Here is a 19,717-nt window from a genome sequence, read left to right on the forward strand (position 1 = left end):
ATAGGCACTAAAACAAGACAAAAGGGGCCACATGGCAGGTGGGTTGCAACATGTGGAACGTACCACCCACAAACGATTGGATAGAGTATGTAGCCAGGTCAAGAAGATATCCAGTAGCGTGATTCAAAGTGGTACAATTTAATTACATACATAATACTTATTTCACCCCACTGAAATTGAGTAAAATTATTGCTTGATGATCTTCCAACAGTCCTAAATGTCAGGAACCTCGGAGCAGTTTCCTATATGTGACACTGAACTTCTCCCACATGTGGTTTTTGATTAAAAGTGTTGGAAAGGCTGCAGCTGATTAGGGCAGATGGGGAGGGTAGGTGGGAGGACAAACTCAAAAACAATCCCTTCTATTTTTGGCCCCCGAGACGAAGATAGACAAAATGAAGCAACATTTGAGGCTCTGGGAGCAGTATTAATTAAGCCGCCAGCTGTGAGTTAGGAGAAACTGGAATTGACTGCATGGGTTAAAGATATGGTAGAACGGGCAACATGGGAGAAGGGTCTGATAAAAACTGTAAGAAATTATGAGAAACTCACTAAGGACCTGTTATATTGGAAAATAATGCTTCAAGAGATGATCGCCCTGGCTACAGGCCTCTGTGATTATGTGGGAAGATATTGGGGCCAGATGTATCAAAGGGTTTTTATCCATTCTGTGTCTATGGGAAAATGCGTTCATACATATGGCCCATGGTGTCTAGGGGTCTTGTAAGATTAGGATGGCATTATCAGCATTCACTCTGAGATTCAGAGGGTATCATGCCTACAGAAGATAAGGAATGTATAGAAACTGATTGTCCATATTGTATTTATATTCTGTGCAGAGACACAGTCCCGTGCATGTGCAACACGTTTCAGCCATGTACCTTACACACTAAAGTGGGATTTATGCAAAAGTGACTCAGTACAAATATGGGCTTGATTGTGACAGGAAAGAAAATGATGACAGAGCTATTCTGAAATTTAAAAAAAGCATGTTGACTGTCTTCTTTATTCACTGCACACCTTATTCTATTTGGAACGTTTACAATATTTTACAGCTAAAAAATGAACAAAGGTATACAAAAAAACTTTACAATGCACTTACTAAACACCTTATCTAAGAAGTCATTTAGCAAAATGGCAGGTGGGTATTATTCTCTTACATACAAATATGATTCATTGAAGAGTCCTGCAAGTTCATAGTAAAATATTTAATAAGAAGACTTCTGGTTAAATCAGACATTTTAAGTACACTGATTTTATCGCGACACTCTTTAGTATGAAATCATTTCCATCATAGTTTTAAAACAAATTTAAAAAATGCAACTGTACATAGGGTTATTTCGATTTTAAAAAACTAAGCAAAAGGTTCAGCAGCAACAAGTAGATTTTTGAAGTGAAATCACTCCTCTATTTCCTAACGTCTACTTTTATTTATTCAGTGTTTCTTCTAGTCTATGAAACATGCAAGTGTTACTTAAATACATATAGTCCGTTACAAAAGTAATTGTAAAAAACAAAGTGGTGCTTGAATCCTTTCCTCCTGGGTAATGTCATGATGTATGGGCAGACAGTGCCTGGGCTGCCCTCCTACACATTTGTATTGCACTAGTATCAGAAGGAACGGGATGCAGGTGTTTAGGCTGCACCTTAGGGCACACGCTAGGTTCATTAAAAGGATCTAAGGTCTTGTTCCTGTTTCAGGAAAAACTCGCATGCTTCTAAATGTCCACAGCACCGGTGTCACCCCAACATGTCGCGTTCACTCAGTTTGAGTACTGGTGTCACCCCGGAATGTCACCTTCACTCGGTTTGGCCAGCGTAGGGTCTGTTTGTATGTCTTGTGTATTGTAGCAGCGAAAGATCAAGAACCCTTTCAATCAGTGCTTCCTCCACTATGCTAATATCCTGAAGCAAACAGAAAAGAGAAGCATGGTTACAAAAACAAAGACATTGATAAATGCTCATAACAGAACATGCTACTTTCAGTTCTAGATATGAAACACATGCAGGTAAATAGTACAACATGCTGAGCTGTTAGCCCTGGGGGTAAAAGGGGTGACAAAGGCAGTCTGGTTCATGGCGTTTACTGCCTCCTCACATGGTCAGTTACATAGATGAGGAACATCTGTGATTTCAAAGCACTAGATTTCAAGGCACTAAATTCGTTTCAAATAATATCTGAGAAATTATTTCAGTAATGTCTCTACTCCTTTGTACTGATAAAGTACCTGAGGAAGGGGTGGAAGTCATTCTGGAGTCTCTAAACGTTGTTTTACTCTCAATCCATTTAAAACATAAAAATACAGATTACACTAGTGAGATCTTAATATGATTATCATATTGTTTTACTCCGCTGGGGATATTACATTCTCGTCGCTGTAAGGTCTGTTCTTCCTCTTTTCATCCCCTTGTCACCTGCTCTACCAGCTTTTGTTCTTCTTTCTCGAAGTCCACAGTTTCTCATAATAATGGATTTCTATTGAATGCGCGCTCGCTAATTAAACATAATCTCGCCTTCCATGATTTTGTGGACGAAAGACAACCAGACTGGGTTTTTATTACAGAGACCTGGGCCACTGACTCCTCGGGTCACGACCTTCTACTAGCCATTCCTGAGGGCTACTTCTTACATAGACATGATAGACCTAAACGTAGAGGAGGAGGCATTGCCATTCTTATTAAATCTTCCCTGCTTTGCACGATCAATCCACTTTCTCTGCCCCAGGATTGCTTTGAAGCTCTATATTTCTGTATTACGTGTGCTCCTTCAGTCTCCTTTACGGGTATACTGATTTATAGGCCGCCTGGTTACAGAGCTAATTTTGCCTTGGACATACTTAGAATCCTTGAACCCTACTTCGGAAAGCCCTCCTTCACCGTTTTAGGTGATCTTAATTTCCATCTCGATGAGGTTCATTCTAAGGATACTATATCTCTGGTCGAATCACTTGGAGCTTGTGACTTCACTCAGCTTGTTACCAATGCTACTCACATAGCAGGTCACATCCTTGATGGGGTTTTCTCTAATGATCTAAGACTCTCCAGCGGTACACCTTTACCATTGGTGTGGACAGATCATTTTGCGGTTCCTCTGCAGTTAGCCTTTTCTACTTCCCATTCGACTAAGAAAGGGACTACCCCTTTTGTTTCTAGAAGAAATTTCAGAAACCTTACGAATGAGGCTTTTGCCCCTTTTGTTCCCACACCAGAGGCTCTCTCATTAAAAGACGCGGATGAGGCAGCACAAGATCTGCATGATTCCATCACTAATGCAGTAGAAAAACTTGCACCCTCATCCTTGCGATATGTAGCCCGGCGGAAACCATCAGCGCCATGGTTTTCGGACCATCTTAGAGTACTAAGACAGGGCTGTAGAAGTAGTGAGAGGAGATGGAGGAAATCCTGGGATCCCATGGATAGGGAGGCCCACAAGTCTGCTCTACGGGAGTATAAGCAGAAAGTGATAATGGAGAAGCAGGAATACTTCTCCAATCTTACCAGCTCACTTACCTCCTCTAGGGAGCTCTTTAAAATCGCTGACTCGCTGTGCTCCCTTCAACTTCCAGATCCCGTAGTCAGCTCTCAACGTTTTTGTGACGACATTGCAGACTTTTTTCACACAAAAATCTTCGATATTCACACCTCCTTGGAAGTACAACGCCTCTCCTTGGCCGAAAATCTCCCTCCAGGCATAAGCTCTTCTGAGACACTGGATATAGTCCCTTCTAGCCTCCTTTCTGTTTTTCCGTCTATGTCTCTTGAAGGTTTGAATCTTCTTCTAGACAAGACGAAATCCTCCTCTCCACTAGATCCATTGCCTCTCAAAAGGCTAAAAGAGTGTAGGAACAGCCTCCTTCCTCCCTTACTTGAGGTGATGAACAAGGCAATTGCTCAAGGTATTTTTCCATCAATATGGAAGAAGGCCATTGTGAAGCCGCTCCTTAAGAAGCCTTCTCTCGATCCTGGCCTCTTGAAAAATTTTAGACCTATTTCTCTGCTCCCTGCTCCCGCTAAAATCTTAGAAACACACCTAAATCGCCATTTATCCTCGTTTCTTGAAGCTTCGGAGTATCTTGACATTACCCAGCATGGATTTCGAAAGCATCACAGCACAGAATCTGCCCTCACCTCTGTAGTCGACAACATCCGACGCAAGGTTGATGCTGGACAAACAACTGTCCTTGTGCTACTGGACCTCACAGCCGCATTCGACACTCTGTCTCCTGCCATTCTAACATCTCGGCTTAGGGAGGCAGGTGTCATTGGCTCGGCCCTGAGTCTCCTCAACTCCTTTCTCCTTGATAGGGAACAGAGAGTGATGCTCGGCAACCACCTCTCCCCAGCAAAGTCTTTGCAATGTGGGGTGCCACAGGGGTCGGCATTAAGTCCGACCCTGTTTAACATCTACGTGGCCCCCCTTGCTAGGCTAGTAAGATCGCAGGGGATGGAGGTGGTATCATACGCCGATGACACCCAGATTATGGTTTCACTAACTCAGTCCTCTGTTATAACATCTGCCTTTAGCTTCAGGTCCTGTATGCAACACGTTGCGGACTGGATGATTACCAACTCCCTGAAGCTAAATGGCGACAAGACTGAGGTCCTGATCTTTGGGAAGGACCAAGATATTTGGTCGAGTGAGTGGTGGCCCTCCTCTCTTGGCACCTGCCCCACTCCCTCTTAATCTGCCAGAAATCTGGGTGTAGTGTTTGATACTTCACTCTCGATGTCCTTACAGGTGAATCGGACTGTTTCGACCTGCTGGGGCGTGATCAGGACGCTCAACAGAATTCGCAGCTATTTGTCTCTTCAAGCACGCAAGCAGATTGCAGTCGCCCTTGTTGGTTCCAGGTTGGACTATTGTAACTCTCTCTACATGGAGTCCAACAAGGGCCTTATACATCGACTGCAAATCGTGCAGAATGCTGCTGCACGTTTTGTCCTGGATCTGCCCAGGGCCTCTTCTGCTATTGCTGCGAGGAGAGACCTTCATTGGCTGCCTGTTCAGCACAGAATTTATTTTAAAATTCTGTGTCTGACCTATAGAGCACTCGAGGATGGATCTAAAGGCGCTATCAGCTCTCTGATTACTCGTTACCACCCCACAAGGTGTTTGCGTTCTTCGGGACTATTCCAACTTGTTGTCCCTCGTTTTAAACTCACGAGATGGGGAGCCAGGGCTTTTTCAGTCGCTGCTCCACAACTCTGGAACATCTTGCCGATGGAGTTGAAGACCTTACCCTCTTTAGCGCTGTTTAAAAAGGCCCTAAAAACTTGGTGCTTCTCTAGAGCTTACACAGGCTGAGCTGCAGGGGCTTTGTCATGAGCTGGTTTTGGAATTAGGCGCCTTGACGCCCATTGGGCTATGTTTGCGCACGATAAGATCCCTTTTATTATTATTATTATTATTAACACTCTTTCTGATGTCTACTGGGCTTCCACCAAATACACATTTGCAATGTCAGCAATGTTCCTCCATTCTTGGTGAAGAGAGCCCCATTCTGACCAAACTGAAAACTACGCAACCAACTAAAAGGGACAACGATGACAAGGGGGAAGTATTCGCCCACCCCATTAACACTCTCGCAACTCTTGTATACTCATCCTACTGACCACACACCTCCACAAAATCAAATGTGACTGTCTAAAAATGATTGATTGATTCACAAATTGAACTTTGTAGTACCACAGTATTACTACAAAACTTCACGACAAGGTGCTATTAACAAATTGAACATTTGTAGTAACTTCCACTTTTGAGTATGTTTACTACTTTTCGGTGTTCACTAATTTCACTTTGGTAGTAACTTACACATTTGTAGTAAGTGCCTACCTCCATTATTTCCTCTGGGAGGTTGTTGCAGTACCACTGGTTGGCCATGTGTACTGCTGGACTTACTACAAAAGTGTAAGTTACTACTAAAAAAGTAAGTTACTACAAAAGTGCAATTTGTGAATACCGAAAAATAGTCAACTTAGTAAAAAGTTAGGTTTGTGAATCAGGCACTTTGTTTTTGGAAAGACATAACAAAGACTACTGAAATGGGTTGCAGAGTGGCAGATTGTGCCCCATATAAGTGCTAACTAACAGAAGTAAGTTACTGGTGCTTTCAGATCTTCTGCCCTTGCCCAGAAAGAGCTCTCAAGCGCATTCCTATCAAAAAGGAGCAACAGATCAGATCTTAATTTATTGAAATAATCTCTATTTAGCTAGTTCAAGAATATACTGCTTGCACAGCTAGGTCTTGAACTCTGAATCCTCTTTTGAGCACAACTTGCTAATGCTGAGCTTCTTGGGGATTTAACAAGCCAGCACAACTTAGCAATCAGCAGTGGCTCGTAGGTGTGGACTGAGGGCGGCATCCCCCACCTTTTTCATGACAAGGAGAATGTCTGTCAGGCCAAACTAAGGTCAGCCTGAAAGACACTCTTCTTCTTCAGGTCAGGCAGTCAGGAGCTAGACATGCGATAAATGCGATGACTACTGGCTTCCTGAGCTGAACTTTGCTAGGCTGAGGATACCACAGCCTTGTGGCCATGACCTCCTCAGCCTGGCAAAAGTGCCTAGATGCCCTTCCTCTCAAGACAAGAGGGGAGCATCACTGATTACCTCGTATCTGGGCGCTTCAGTTTCAAGCCTTGAAGTGCTCAGGGTCGAGTGTCAGTCAGTGAAACCTCATCACAGAGTGGGGTGGGGTCAGCAGTCTCACTGACACCATCCCAATCTGTGACGAGTGAGGGACTGCTGCCTCACCTCATTGGCTGACCAGAAGTCACCTAATGAGAGAAGGCAACAGTCTCAACTCTCCTGGGGCCTCTGATGCTTCCCTACCGAGTTGCAGTGAAGGTAAGTTATGTTTTTTGATGCATGCATGTATGTATTTATATTTGTGAGTGAGTGTTGTGAATGGGTGTGTGTGTTTGCGTGTGTAAATGCATGGAATTAAGTGTGTATGTGTACGTGTGTGGCCTCCTGCCCTCCTCCCTGCAAAATTGACCCACCACTACTGCTACCAATACACCAATAAGTCAGTCACACAAAATAGTAGGTAAGGATGCTGTTGACCTGCTATTAAAACATATTAAACATATAAAATTGTCTCACGGATTATGAAAATCAGAAAATACTTTGCCTCCTAAAACCTGTCAACTATCGGCTGCATAAGATAATTGCAGTTCTGCTCTCTCGCATTTTCTGCATAACCCTCCAGTCAAGGTTTCTCCTATAAGGTATAGATTGGTTTTGTTGTAATCTTTCTAAACTATGTTCAACAAGTACAAAGCACTCCAGCAATGCCACCTCCCCTGCTGCAAAAGAAGGGAGCAACTGCTTTCTGCTGATTCTGCATTTGTAACAAAAATTAACTGATGGAAGCTATTTTGCTCCTACACTAGAAGATGGTAGACAAAATTGCCACAAATGTATGCCCAGGGAAAACCTAGTAAACGGACAGCCAGGTAATTCATAGATGCAAAGTAATAATCTACTAGAGAGTTAGCCACCACCGTTGAACATAACTACATCCTTATTGTAGACATAGCTCCCCCACCCTGCACCAATCCTCGCCTTTGTAACACTACATGCTACTTCAAAACTTCATCTTGCATAGTACCCGTCACATCTCCATTCGTTACTCTTAACCCTTTAAACAACAACATTGACAAAGACAGAAAACTTTATTTCCTTGTAAAACTGAACCTGTAGATTAGGTGCCTGTCTGCAGAATCAATTCTGTCACCCTAAGCGGATCTCCCAAAACATTGTAACAGTCTTTTCTTCGTAAATGGCTAATACAAAATGTCAAGTGTTCTAAAAAATAGCCTTTGAAGGGTTGTACAAATGCAATTGAATTCACTAATGCTCAATATGCTTACCGCTTAATATCCAATTCTCCTATGTCCTCTTGAAAAACTCAACATAATTATAATTTTTGACCCCTTCATCTTCCAGTATAAGTATTTTCATCTTACTTAAATAGCCATCAACTCTTTCAGTCATGAATTTCACCTTATTATTGTCTTTCTTTTGATACTCAACCTCTAATCTCTGCCAGATGTCACTATCATACTGTGTCGCACACACCAACAGCTCTGAACACTTCAATCAGAATAGATATTCATCTTCTCCCACCAACGAAGAAATATACTCATACCTGGTCTTCAATTCATAAAACACGTCTCTCTCACACTTCACTGCTACAGATTGTTTGTTTACTGTTCTCTTCCATTTTCCGCCTCCAAACAGTTTCCCCTTTATGCCCTTCCACCAATATCTGGACACTGGACACCTAGTTGAAACTGCTGTCAACATTTCTTAGTCTAGGGGTTTCTCTATCTATTGTCTTGTTCTTTTTCAGGCAAACATGGAAGTTTCGCAAAGATGCCCATTTATTTACATCTGAATTCAAGTGTGGCCTCCCTTTATCTACCAATGTGCATAGTTGTGTCAATTGCTGAGTAACCATTGAGAAATCCCTTCTTCCATGGATGAATCCATTCATTAAATGTAACATGCCAACACTATCAACCCATGATGACTCTGCCATTCTAAAATCCCTCTACATCAGTCTCACCTAGCCCATCACAGTACTCTTCTTGATTACAACCAAAGCCCTTACCAAGATATAAAAAAAGTTACATTGATATTATTCCCCAGGATACTTCTACTGCCATTGCACTATCATCTCCCCACAACACTGAATTTCTGTCTTGCATCTGTCTCTGAAATCACATTTTTCCTCCACACAGTCAACCCCCATGACTGCACTGGAACACTTCATCCCTCTGGCCACCTTATCCTGTGGCATCTGCTGTATTTTCTAACTTCAGAAGAAACACTGCTTACCCTGGACCCCTCAACATATGCACCGATCATCCACCATTAAAAAATAACAATACTCCTGTCTACCCTCTTAAGGGGGATGTATCCTCCCTTATCTCTTAGGACAAAACATTTGTGTCAGCCATCTTACTACAGGATCCCAAGAGCAATATAATCATGTCACTGGATGTTTCTGTAACTTTTGCAGCAGTGGACCACCAGTCTTCGTCCACATGCCACACTTGGTAGACATTTTCAGCTGGAGTTCACTTACTGGTACGTATACCTAAAACACTAAGGGGCATATGTATCAAACGAATTTTTAATCGCAAACGCTGCGATTCGCAAAATAACAGCGTTTGCGATTAAAAAATCGCTAATCAGGATGTATGAGGCAAATCCCATCGCAAAATTAAGGAATTGCTAATTTAGCGATTTCTTAATTTTGTGTAAGCATTTAAGAAATCGCAAATTGCGATTTCTTAAATGATATGTAAGAAGCACCCAAGTTGTGCGAATTATCCTTAAGAAATCGCAAATTACCATGGTGGTAATTTGCGATTTCCTTTCAAAAAGCACTTTTTTGGATTCGCTATTTGAGAATTACTTCCCATTCATTCCTATGGGTCTCCTGGCCCATAGAACTGAATGGGCAGGTATTCCTTAATTGCGATTTCGCAATTTGCTAATCGCAATTAAGGAATTTTAAGAAATCGCAAAAAGTTTGCAATTTTTTAAATACATCCCGTTTTGCAATTCTCAAATAGCGATTCTTTAAAAATCGCTATTTGAGAATCACAAATGGTGATGTTGATACATATGCCCCTAAGCTCCTTAGCGGCACCTCCTTATGTCATCAGCAACTTTATGTTTAGCGTCATTTTAGTTTTACCACCACATATATACTAATGATAACCATCTCTCCCTTTGTATGAGACTGAATCCCAGCCAGAGCAATGGCACTGTGATCTAAGGCAAGTTATACCTAGTGCTAAACATTTTAAAAAACTAAACAGACAGTACTACAAAACAGTTGTGGCCATCTTTGACCTTTCATTCCTGAAATGAATGTATAGGTTAATACAGCCATACACAAATGGTCAGGATGCACACTCACTATGTAATCCTCATAATAAAGTGAATGTCTGTCGTGCAGGTGCTTGGCCAAGGTGCTCATGTAGCTTGGATCTCCACCCGGTATTAATTGGCAAATTGGACAGACCTGAAAACAATGTTAAGATTAAAGTAGGTACAGCGTTCTCAATGAAGATACAGGACAATCCTGTACAATTTTCGATATAATGGAACTATATACACAGAAGTTACACTCATGAAACGGGTCAGTGGGGCAACAAGGATGAATTTTGGGGTGCTTGCAGTGCACCACAGCAATGTTGTTTTATTGATTTGTGACCCTTCAAAAACTCCTGCCAAACGAAATCAAAATATTTCAAAGCGTGTAAAGATCCAGTCATTTTGCAGCACACAGGGGATCTCCCAGGTGAGCTACAAATTCCAGACACAGAGGGACCTACTATTGTACAGACAAGTGCCTGAGTGCTCCATTTGCTAAAGCGTCTACCAATGGGACTGGAGGGGTGTGCAAAGTGTTCCAGACTTAAAACACCTAAAGACCCTCACCCTAGCTGAGACACTGGGGCCCAGTACTACAACCTGCATACACTGAAGGATTCTTCCTCAGTTACCCTATATTATTTGAGGCTATACTATAATTAGTAAATGCAGACACCATGTGGTGCAGATCTATAAAATGAACTATTATGCAACATTCTGAGTTTCAGATTTCGGAATAGGGGAAAAATTATATTACTGCATGTTTTCCCCATTCTAAGGTGTGCAAATTTGGAAGATGTGTTGGTTGTCCACACAAGAAATCTGTGCAGCCGCGGTCCGTGCAGATAACAGTGGTGGGGCCGCGTAGGGGTGGGTTTTCGAGGGACGATGCCGAGGAAAAATTAAATAAATAATTCATTAATTTTCCCTCGGCATCGCCCTTCAGAATCCCCCCCCAAACAGCCCCACCACTGTTACCTGCATGGACCACGGATGAATCATGGGAACAAAAACAGCAGAGTGCTATTATCATATCAGCTATATACCACTTATGATCCCAGTTCAGGAACAAACTAAAGTTTGCAGCCTAATCAGGATTTGTGGGGGAGTGGAGTGAAGGAATTTCCACTGCTACCGTTTTCAAGCAACCTGGCAGGGAGGGGATTCTATGCTACAGCTTACAGGCACTAATGGAAATTCTACATTTTATGGACACAGCATTCTAGATGATGCATCTTGCTAACAAATAATGGTACAATTCTACAACTTATAGGCAACTGTGGCCTCCAGTGGTTTCTCCTTTGCATAGACCCTTCTTCCTCTCAAGTTTCCCTGATCTGCCGAATCTGTATTTTCTTTCTCTTCTCTTATTTTCTTTTCTCAATTTTTCTCGGCTCCCTTTCTCCGATTCCCCTCCGTGTTTTCTTCCCCCCTCTAACTTTCCTCATCCTCTCTCTTTGCCTGTCCTACTTCCTCTTCATACCGCGACACCTTCAGTCTTTGCACAGACTGTGATGACTCCTCAAATGACCCACCACACCTGGCTGTGTGTTTTAGTATGTCACCCTCAGATTTTTCACTATCACTCTCTGTCTATGCACCAATTAAATGCCTTTTTGGACCAGTCCCATTAACTTCTTGCATGGGTATGCTGGCCCATTAATTACTTGAATCAACATGTTCAAACTAATTATTTATGCCATGAGTTATTTTTTTACTATAATTTTTGGACCAGTTGTGTTACATTAGTAAGGTGTGTGCATTCGTTCTTACACTACTTAATTGACTCTCTTACCTGTTGCAAGAGTAATATCTCATTTTCATTTATTTAAGCAGAAATTCACTCCCCCCCCCCCACCCACACACATTTCTGCGATTCTCAGCCCCAGGGTTATGATGAGCTCGAGTACTGAAAATCACCCAATGAGTTTATCTCACTTTCCTTTCTCCACTGGCCACTTCCTCAACTTCTCCGATGCAAAGCTATGGCAGGTATGGAAGTCCGCAAAAGCAAGCTGTGGAAATTTGCCCCTTTCCTACTCGTGCTCCAAATCATGCACTTCTCTCCAAACATGAAACGCCCCAAAAGTGCTTGACACCGCCTTACATGCTTTACCAGTGCACCACACTTTACAACATCAAGCACCTCTGCATTTACTGCCGAGACCCAACACCCTGTGAACAGGTCTTTTAACCCCAAAACTTAGAACCAGGCTTTATTTAGAACTTTGACTTTTAGGTTCCAGCAAAACTGATCTTTTTTTCAAGCAGAAAGAAAAAAACATCTATTTAATCGCAAAAACACACTTCACATTTAGCCCTGAAGCCAGACAAAACTACATTAGTGAGCTGCTCTACTACTACACCACACTGGCACAGGAAGGGAAAAGGCCCACTCTACCAAGCATCCCCTGAGGCCTCATTCTCTCAGAGGGAAAGAAAGGTGGGAATGTATAAACCTTCAAAGCTCTCATGTACCACCATCTTCACTGCCACTGAATTAAGTACAGCCTAAAAGAAAACTGCCAGCAGACCACTGCCTCTGAATCCTTTCTAGCAGTTGTTTCTGGGACCAGTGCTGCTTGCATTCTCCAGACATGCTTAGAATATGTTTTCTACCCGGCGGCGGCGCATCCACCACCAGTAACAGCTACTGTCGCTCCTGTGTTGCTCCAGCATGACCACGCCAGAGGGATCTTATATACACCTTAAGCAGTATCAAAAGGCACCTTTTTTAGAATCTTTTACATTTCAGAACTTTTTTCATCAATATGGTTCTATCAAACGATACGGCTATGGACACGAGGGGGCGGAAAAGTAAGACCTTTTGAGGCAAGAGGCTGAATCGAGTGAATGTACAGCCCTGACGTTCTTCACAAAAGGCCCTTTATCACAACAGACTGCATATGGAAATAAAGAAATTACGATTCCGTCATAATAATGAATGTATCATTTGTCTGCAATGTGAGTGAATCTCTTGTCAAATGCTAAATATGTTAGCAGATCATATTTTGTGCAAAAGGAGTATGACAAAGCCATGGTTGGAAGTATTATCCGCTGCATACGTGCAAAGTAACACAACAAACCACATTTCATAGCTGCTCCTCCTCTTTACATAAGAGGAAGACTGGGCAGAGACTATTAGCATGGCATGCATCATAGCTGCTGTCTTCAATGCTTCAGTGGGTTAGTATGGCTAGAATGAGTGATGCATTGTAATACAAGAAGCCCCGATCTCCTCCTCTGGTGCTCCTCATATAATGACAGCAAAGGCAGAGTGCAATGCAGACGGTCTATATTATGTTACATTAATCTGTGTTATGTTCTAATAAATTTACATAGCCCAGTATTGCCACTAGCATGGCTTCCAGGGCTGTCAGATTCTGGGTACATATACTGCCCCTCCTTTTACACCTACATCCTGTTTCACACTAATATGGAATCTCTAAATGTGGGACACCATCCTGAGGTCGAGCAATATATATCCGTGGGTACAGTGCCCTGGTTCACCCATTCCAAAGTCTTAGTAACTAAAATAAAAGTGCCTGTCTCTTTCGGCTAATATCGAAATTAGAGATGTGTCGAGGAGCCCCTCAAAAAACATTTCCATTTATGCCAGCTCACAAGCACACACAGCGATTCCATGCTGTTGAGTATGTTAGTCTCAAATAGATATCATTGGTGAGTCCTCAATGAAATTGATCTTAGATCATCAAGGACTCTATGGCCTTTCATGGGGGCTCCTTCCAAGAAAATAAGAGATCTTGAAGAGGGAATCAACAGCACGCTGGGATCAACACTCAATGTGGCTACTTTTTTGGAGTCTGTTTCCCTCACAACCAATTTGTCCGAGGTCATGTATTTGTTGTAATTATTACTCTGCCGGATTCCTCCTAGATTGGCGAAAGTCCTTCCAGGAGGCTGGACTAAACCAAGACTGCACAGAGAATCTTAGCCCAAAAAACCCTAAACCGAGAGAAAGAAAGGAATAACAACTCCTTTTGCACGTCTAAAGTACCTACAAATTGTTCCAAACCTACATCTCCGACAGCTGAAGACACTCACACAATATGTCCTTTCTGTAAAGCTAAGCACCACAACACCTGGCTGTGGGGTGTGAGGCAGATGCAACTAAGCTAAAACTTTTGGAAATGCTAATATTCCTGCTGTCGTCTTCATTCAAAGAAAACCCTGTTCATAGAACTGAGACAGCAGCCAGAAGAAAAAGCCTTAAGTGAAAACTGTCATGAATCACTGGCAGCTGGGCAGTGGCCCTGGGCAGCAGAAGGGTTGAAAGAACAGATGTTTTGCTCCTAGAAGGCAAGGCCAGGTACTGTGCCTGGAAAAGGAGCTCAGGAGTTTTCCGTAAAAGTAGAAGGACATGCAACGTGGAGATTCCAACGCCATGTTTCACGGAATTAGGGGAAATTCTGAGGAGTGTTAGGATTGCGGAAAATAATCTTACCTCGCTGGTACACTCTGTCCTTTGTCTTTCCAACGACCCTTTTCAGGAATAGATAAGTGTTTCCTCATTAACCTCTGTCATTTTCACAATGGGCATGGATAGTTGTGGCTTTACACACTAGGCTTACTGATTTTAATAGGTGAGCCCTATCTGCCACATATTCTTTAGCTCGTACAGCGTTCATAATGTTGTATTTAACGTACATCTGTAAATACTCAGGTTGAATTTTTTTTTAAATGCTAAAAGTTTATTTTCAGGAGGAGAACACAGGAAATTGTAAAACCCCAACAGTATTATTGACCTAAGAGTTAGTCATCTTAACTGACTCCCCTCACATGCATCTCAAGCAGCCGGTGTCGGTAACTGGTCTGAAGGCTGATAACCAGCAATAGTGACTTGATGTGGAGCCAATACTACTTCATGACACGTGCACAAAGTGGTCTGGAAAGTGAACATCCGTGAGCAATCCATAGGACATGTCATTATTGTGGTAAATACAGACATGGTAAATACCCAAAGCCTAACTTTTTAGTTATTCATAAACATTTGCAATGCATCTTTCCCACTTGGCCCTATTATAAATTTGCATGCAAAAGAACCCGCTAAGAGTGTTGCAGAAATGTTAGGAATGGGTTCCGCTTCTCCCACTCTTCTAGAATACACCAGGACGTCCCCTTCATTAGGGCTAAAGATTTTGGGAATTGTGCAAACAGCTGTAAATCTCCACAATGTGTAAGTGTTCACCTATGCCCCTGGAGTTTCCAAATTTTCTACAAATCTGGTACAAAAACTCAGAAAATGGTGCAGTCCTTAAAAACATAAACTCTGCACGCTTGCTGTGTACTCGAAGAGGCTGAGGGCCATTTGTGACACAACAAAGTCACTGGTTGAATAATAAATATTCCTTTTTCAGGAGCCCAGCCTACCTTCACTTACACCTGAGCAGGTGACCGGGCATTTTGTTTCCTACTAGGGTTTGGTATCCAAGACGCCTCTCCCTGCAGCTCTCCTCCACACTGAAGTTCATTTCTGTCCTTCTGCTTAAATCGCGAGAGTTTGCAGCTGTTTGATAACTGAATATTTCCTACCCATCTTCAAATCCTTCCTTTCACTTTATGTGATTAAACCAATGCCATACATACACATTATATTTTAGCGAGCTTTACTCATGCCTTCTCACCCAGACAACCAAGGCTGATAAAGATAGCGTCTATTTACCTGCCACCATTTGCTTAGCAGGCTATATTTGTGCTTGGGCAGGGCTTTTTCCCTTGCATGCTTAAAGCAGATGTTTTCTGTGTGCGTAAAAACAGCTGCTTGAATGACAGATGGAACCTTTTCCACCTATCGAACGTCAGCATGGCTCGGTTCCCACTTGCCTCTGCACCTGCAGCGCACGCGTTGCGGTGGACGATAAAAGGTCCCTACGCCAGCTTTTCGAAACCTTTGTACTAAGGTAGCAGGTGTGCACAGACAGGTTGTTTGGCTTGGTGCAAAACTAGCCCCAACAGGCTCCTTGCGCAGTCAAGTGGCACCTGATTGTTTCACAACATGATGCAAAGAAGGCGCTATTAACTTTAAAGAACATGTTGTTTCATACACAAACAAGGGCATGGCCATCCTTCAGTCTTCTAATAAGAGGGATGACTTTTGGAATAGGGTACGGCCAGAGTACTGCTTGTTCAGTTCCTGCCTCTCTCGCCTTCCCTCCCCCATCAATGCAAGTCAGCATTATTATATTACAAAATGAGGAATCCGTACAAGATAATTTAATAATAATCAGCAACAGGCATGTGAAGCTTTCTGGGGCTTTCACTGACATGAAAAACAAACACTGCCATTGGGGCAGGTCAACAGAATGCACCAAACATTTACCCTACAAAATAATTCCATATGTACCATTGTGTGTGTGCGGCCGGTTACACTTCAAAGCTGTTTCCATTGACTAGCTGGGCCATCAGCGGGCACTCCCTAACCTCTGCAGAATATTCGGTTCTATATAGTGCACTTACCACAAGTCTTCTCTCTGTACCATGATTGGAGAGGCAGTGCTGCACCAGTCCATCTTCATCCAGCTCTACTACGGGCTGGCAGTAGGGGCATGCGTAGAAACACTCACTACAGACAAAAACAACATGGTTAGTGATGCATGCTTCAACATTTGAAGGGTCAAGGGAGCAGGAGCAGATCAATGAGGACAATCCCTTCAGGAAATTGGCAATCATCTCATTGTGAATTGTAAGAAACTTGCATACACCGATAACTGGCAGGGTGACACAGATTAAAAGCACTGCTTTGCGAACAGTCTTAAGGCAGGTTCAACGCCATTATAATGAAGTCATCATATAAAGGTGATCCTTTTGGGCACCTAAGGTGAGGAAATTCAGTCAGTTCTCCCCTGGGCCCAGAATTCTCTTTAAAATATATTAAAAAAATAATGTTTTATTTATGTTCTGGGTGTTGGGTACCAATATATCATTGTCAGAATACTGTCTGTTGTGTCTAAATATCTTTTATATATTTAAGAAAGTTTGCACTTTTGAGTAAGCTTACTACTTTCCGGTATTCACAAACTGCACTTTGTAGTAACTTACACTTTTGTAGTAAGTTCTGCACTACACATGGCCAACCACTTGTACTGCAACACATAAAAATAAAACCCCATAGGAAATAATGTTCAATCAAATTATTTAAAATAGTAAAAAATTTAGATAAATATAAATTAATGTTACAAATATATAAAATTAGTAAATTTTTATTATTCAGTTATACAATATGTAATAACATGTACTCCTCAAAGTAGGTGGTCACAGATTTGCAAAGGGGAAGTTGTCCTTTGGGAATCATGTTGGGGGACCATGGGGAAGCAGTCAGGGAGCATGCAGTGATCCTGTGGACCACTGCCTGCGCCCCCTGATGTGCTCTAAAAACAAGTTTTTTTTAAAGCAGTGCCAGTCTCTTTAAGGAATACGGGCTACTAAAAAAGTTTCTAGTTTGGGAATGTAAAGCAGGGATGACTATCTGATGTTCCTTCGCAGGTCACCATCTCTGTGTTTATAGCCAAACGGATCTACAAATGGAGACCTGTCTAATTAGTATATATTGGGTAGGGTGTCCTGCAATTTCCTGTAAATTTATATTTTGCGATGCAACCTATTGGTACATAGGTCAAATTGTAAAATTAAACACAGGTCGCATAAAGCTGCAACACAATTTGCGACCACTTTTTTGCAACTCGTCTTTTAGTACACATCCCCCCAATGTTTTTGCATATTGTGACTTATTAATTTTGAATTCCAAGGATGAGTTAATTTAAGTTCAACTTTACACGGTATTGTATTGAAGGGATCAGCAGACACCGTCCTTCTTGAATGACCTTCAGAAATAGAATAAAAAGAAGTCCAAATTATTAACTTTGAACCTTAAATAGGTAATAAATCTGCTTTTCGAAACCAGCCCTGGTATACAGCATTCCAGACAAATGGGGGATCTGAACTAGTTGAGGAAGTAAAAGAAAGATTGTCCTAACAATATTGCCTCGACTGATAAGTGTGCTATTGATCAGAACTCTACTGTGATGAGATATTCAGACAAAATACTATATAGTGAGGCGAAACTAAACCAGGAGCATTATGAATTGCAAATCACTTGTCATAAAATATTGCTAATTAGGGAGTAATCTCAAGCCATTACAGTTCACAAGCAGATTTTTCTTTTCTGTGGTCAACAACTGCAAAACAAATCTCTCAAAAAATGCTGATTTTAATAGAAGAAAGGAAGATGGCGTAGGTTCCTTATTCTCAAACTACAATTTCAGGAATACAACAGGGACGGCTCCTCTGCTAAGGGTGAGGAACGTCGCCCCACTGATTAAAATGCCCCACGTGAAAAATAAAATGTTAATAAACATTATTACCGTTTTATTTTTCATTGACTCTGCAAACCCCTGTCCCGAGTCTCAGGATGGGGGCGGTACCGCTGCTGAATGGAAACAGCAGACCGCTGCTGAATGGAAGCAGCAGAGAAAAGTGGTGGGTTGGGCAATTCAAAGTGCGCATGTCTCTTTGGCCTGCCGTCTTGCTACGACCAGCCAGACATGCACACTTTAAACTTCTCAACCCAGCTGTCTTGGACAGCTGGGTTGAGACCAAGAAAAGGATTCCAGTGCTCTTTGGAGTGCTGAGAGAGCGTGCACCATCCAATCCTGGCACTGCTCTCACAGCATGACAGCAGCGCCAGGATTGGTTAGGGGACTTGGCTGGGGCTCGCTGGAGAAAAGAAGAACACCGGGACCGGAGCGAGGACGGAGGAAAGTGACTTTGTTTTCCTAATTTTTTTTAATGTATTTTTGTCTGTATGTATCCCCAAATCGCCGACATGCATTACATTACCGTTGTAAAGTTAAATAATTTAAACTTCAAAACGATGATGTAATGCATGCCAGCATGAAGTTAATCTAGTTTACTGTTTTAGCTTCCTCACCCCTCCGCTCTCAGGCAGCCGCCACTGGAATACAATAGTGCAGTGTACTCAGCAAGAGGCGTCTGACCCACCATCAGTCACATCAGTATGCTGACAGGACTCGGAGTCAGAGAAGGAAATACAAGTTCCAAAAGACAGAGCAAGCAGCTGCATGTACTTAGAACAATATAAATATAAAGGGATTCGTTCTGAGCCCTCCGGGTATCATGATTCAGGTGCAAACTTGCACTGAAACTGACATTACAGCTTGTGCAGCAATGCCCCCCCCCCCCCAACACACACACAAAATGTGCATGCTGGAAGCCATATTGGAAAAATGTCGCTTTTTCTTAGTGTTCCTGCTTGGAACCTGAAAAACATGCAGCATTACTGCGATATCCCCTGCTGCGAGATGTAGAACATGAATTCATGCAATAATCCTCCATCAGGTAAATAACACACCCAGCAGTGTCGGTATCAACACCTAGAATAATGGGGCAATCTGTATGGGGCTCAATGTGTCAGGATAAACAAGGAGAGAACTAACGAAAACATTTGCATTTGTGTTGTGCTTATAAAGCGGGTTCGCAAGAGCCTCATCTGGCTTCCGGACCTCTACATCATACGTGCACATGTGCTCTGGCCTGCACTGGCACTAGAGAGCATCAGTGGGTTGAGGAGCATGAGGCTCCTTCCAGGAGGCTCACCCCCGTTAACCCTGTATGCAACCCTAAATGACAGGCACACCATTTCCCCTATAGGAACATATATGCTGCAGAGACATAATACTCCTGGGAACTGCACCAGATCTTACTGTGATGGAATATTTTACGACTTCCTGTTAAATATGCCTGTACAACCTCTCTGCTTTTGGCAAATGCATGTGGAAAACTGCG

General features: G+C 42.4%; 1 protein-coding gene across 2 annotated transcripts in view; it reads right to left on the reverse strand.

Annotated features, from left to right (window-relative positions):
• Window positions 1-1,193: 1,193 nt before the first annotated feature.
• Window positions 1,194-19,717, reverse strand: part of RNF125 (ring finger protein 125) — a 33,156-nt gene continuing 14,632 nt past the window's right edge. Inside the window, exons 4-6 of one of the 2 annotated variants that reach the window (XM_085605696.1) lie at window positions 16,373-16,478; window positions 9,939-10,043; window positions 1,194-1,905 (exon numbers count right to left, since the gene is read on the reverse strand). In XM_085605696.1, coding sequence (XP_085461822.1) covers window positions 1,801-1,905; window positions 9,939-10,043; window positions 16,373-16,478 — 316 coding nt within the window. In that variant the 3' untranslated portion in view covers window positions 1,194-1,800. The remainder of the gene's footprint in view (window positions 1,906-9,938; window positions 10,044-16,372; window positions 16,479-19,717) is intronic. The other variant, XM_085605697.1, reaches the window with a different exon arrangement.

The sequence above is a fragment of the Triturus cristatus genome, chromosome 5_1 (genome assembly GCF_964204655.1).
Source record: "Triturus cristatus chromosome 5_1, aTriCri1.1, whole genome shotgun sequence".
NCBI lineage: Eukaryota > Metazoa > Chordata > Amphibia > Caudata > Salamandridae > Triturus > Triturus cristatus.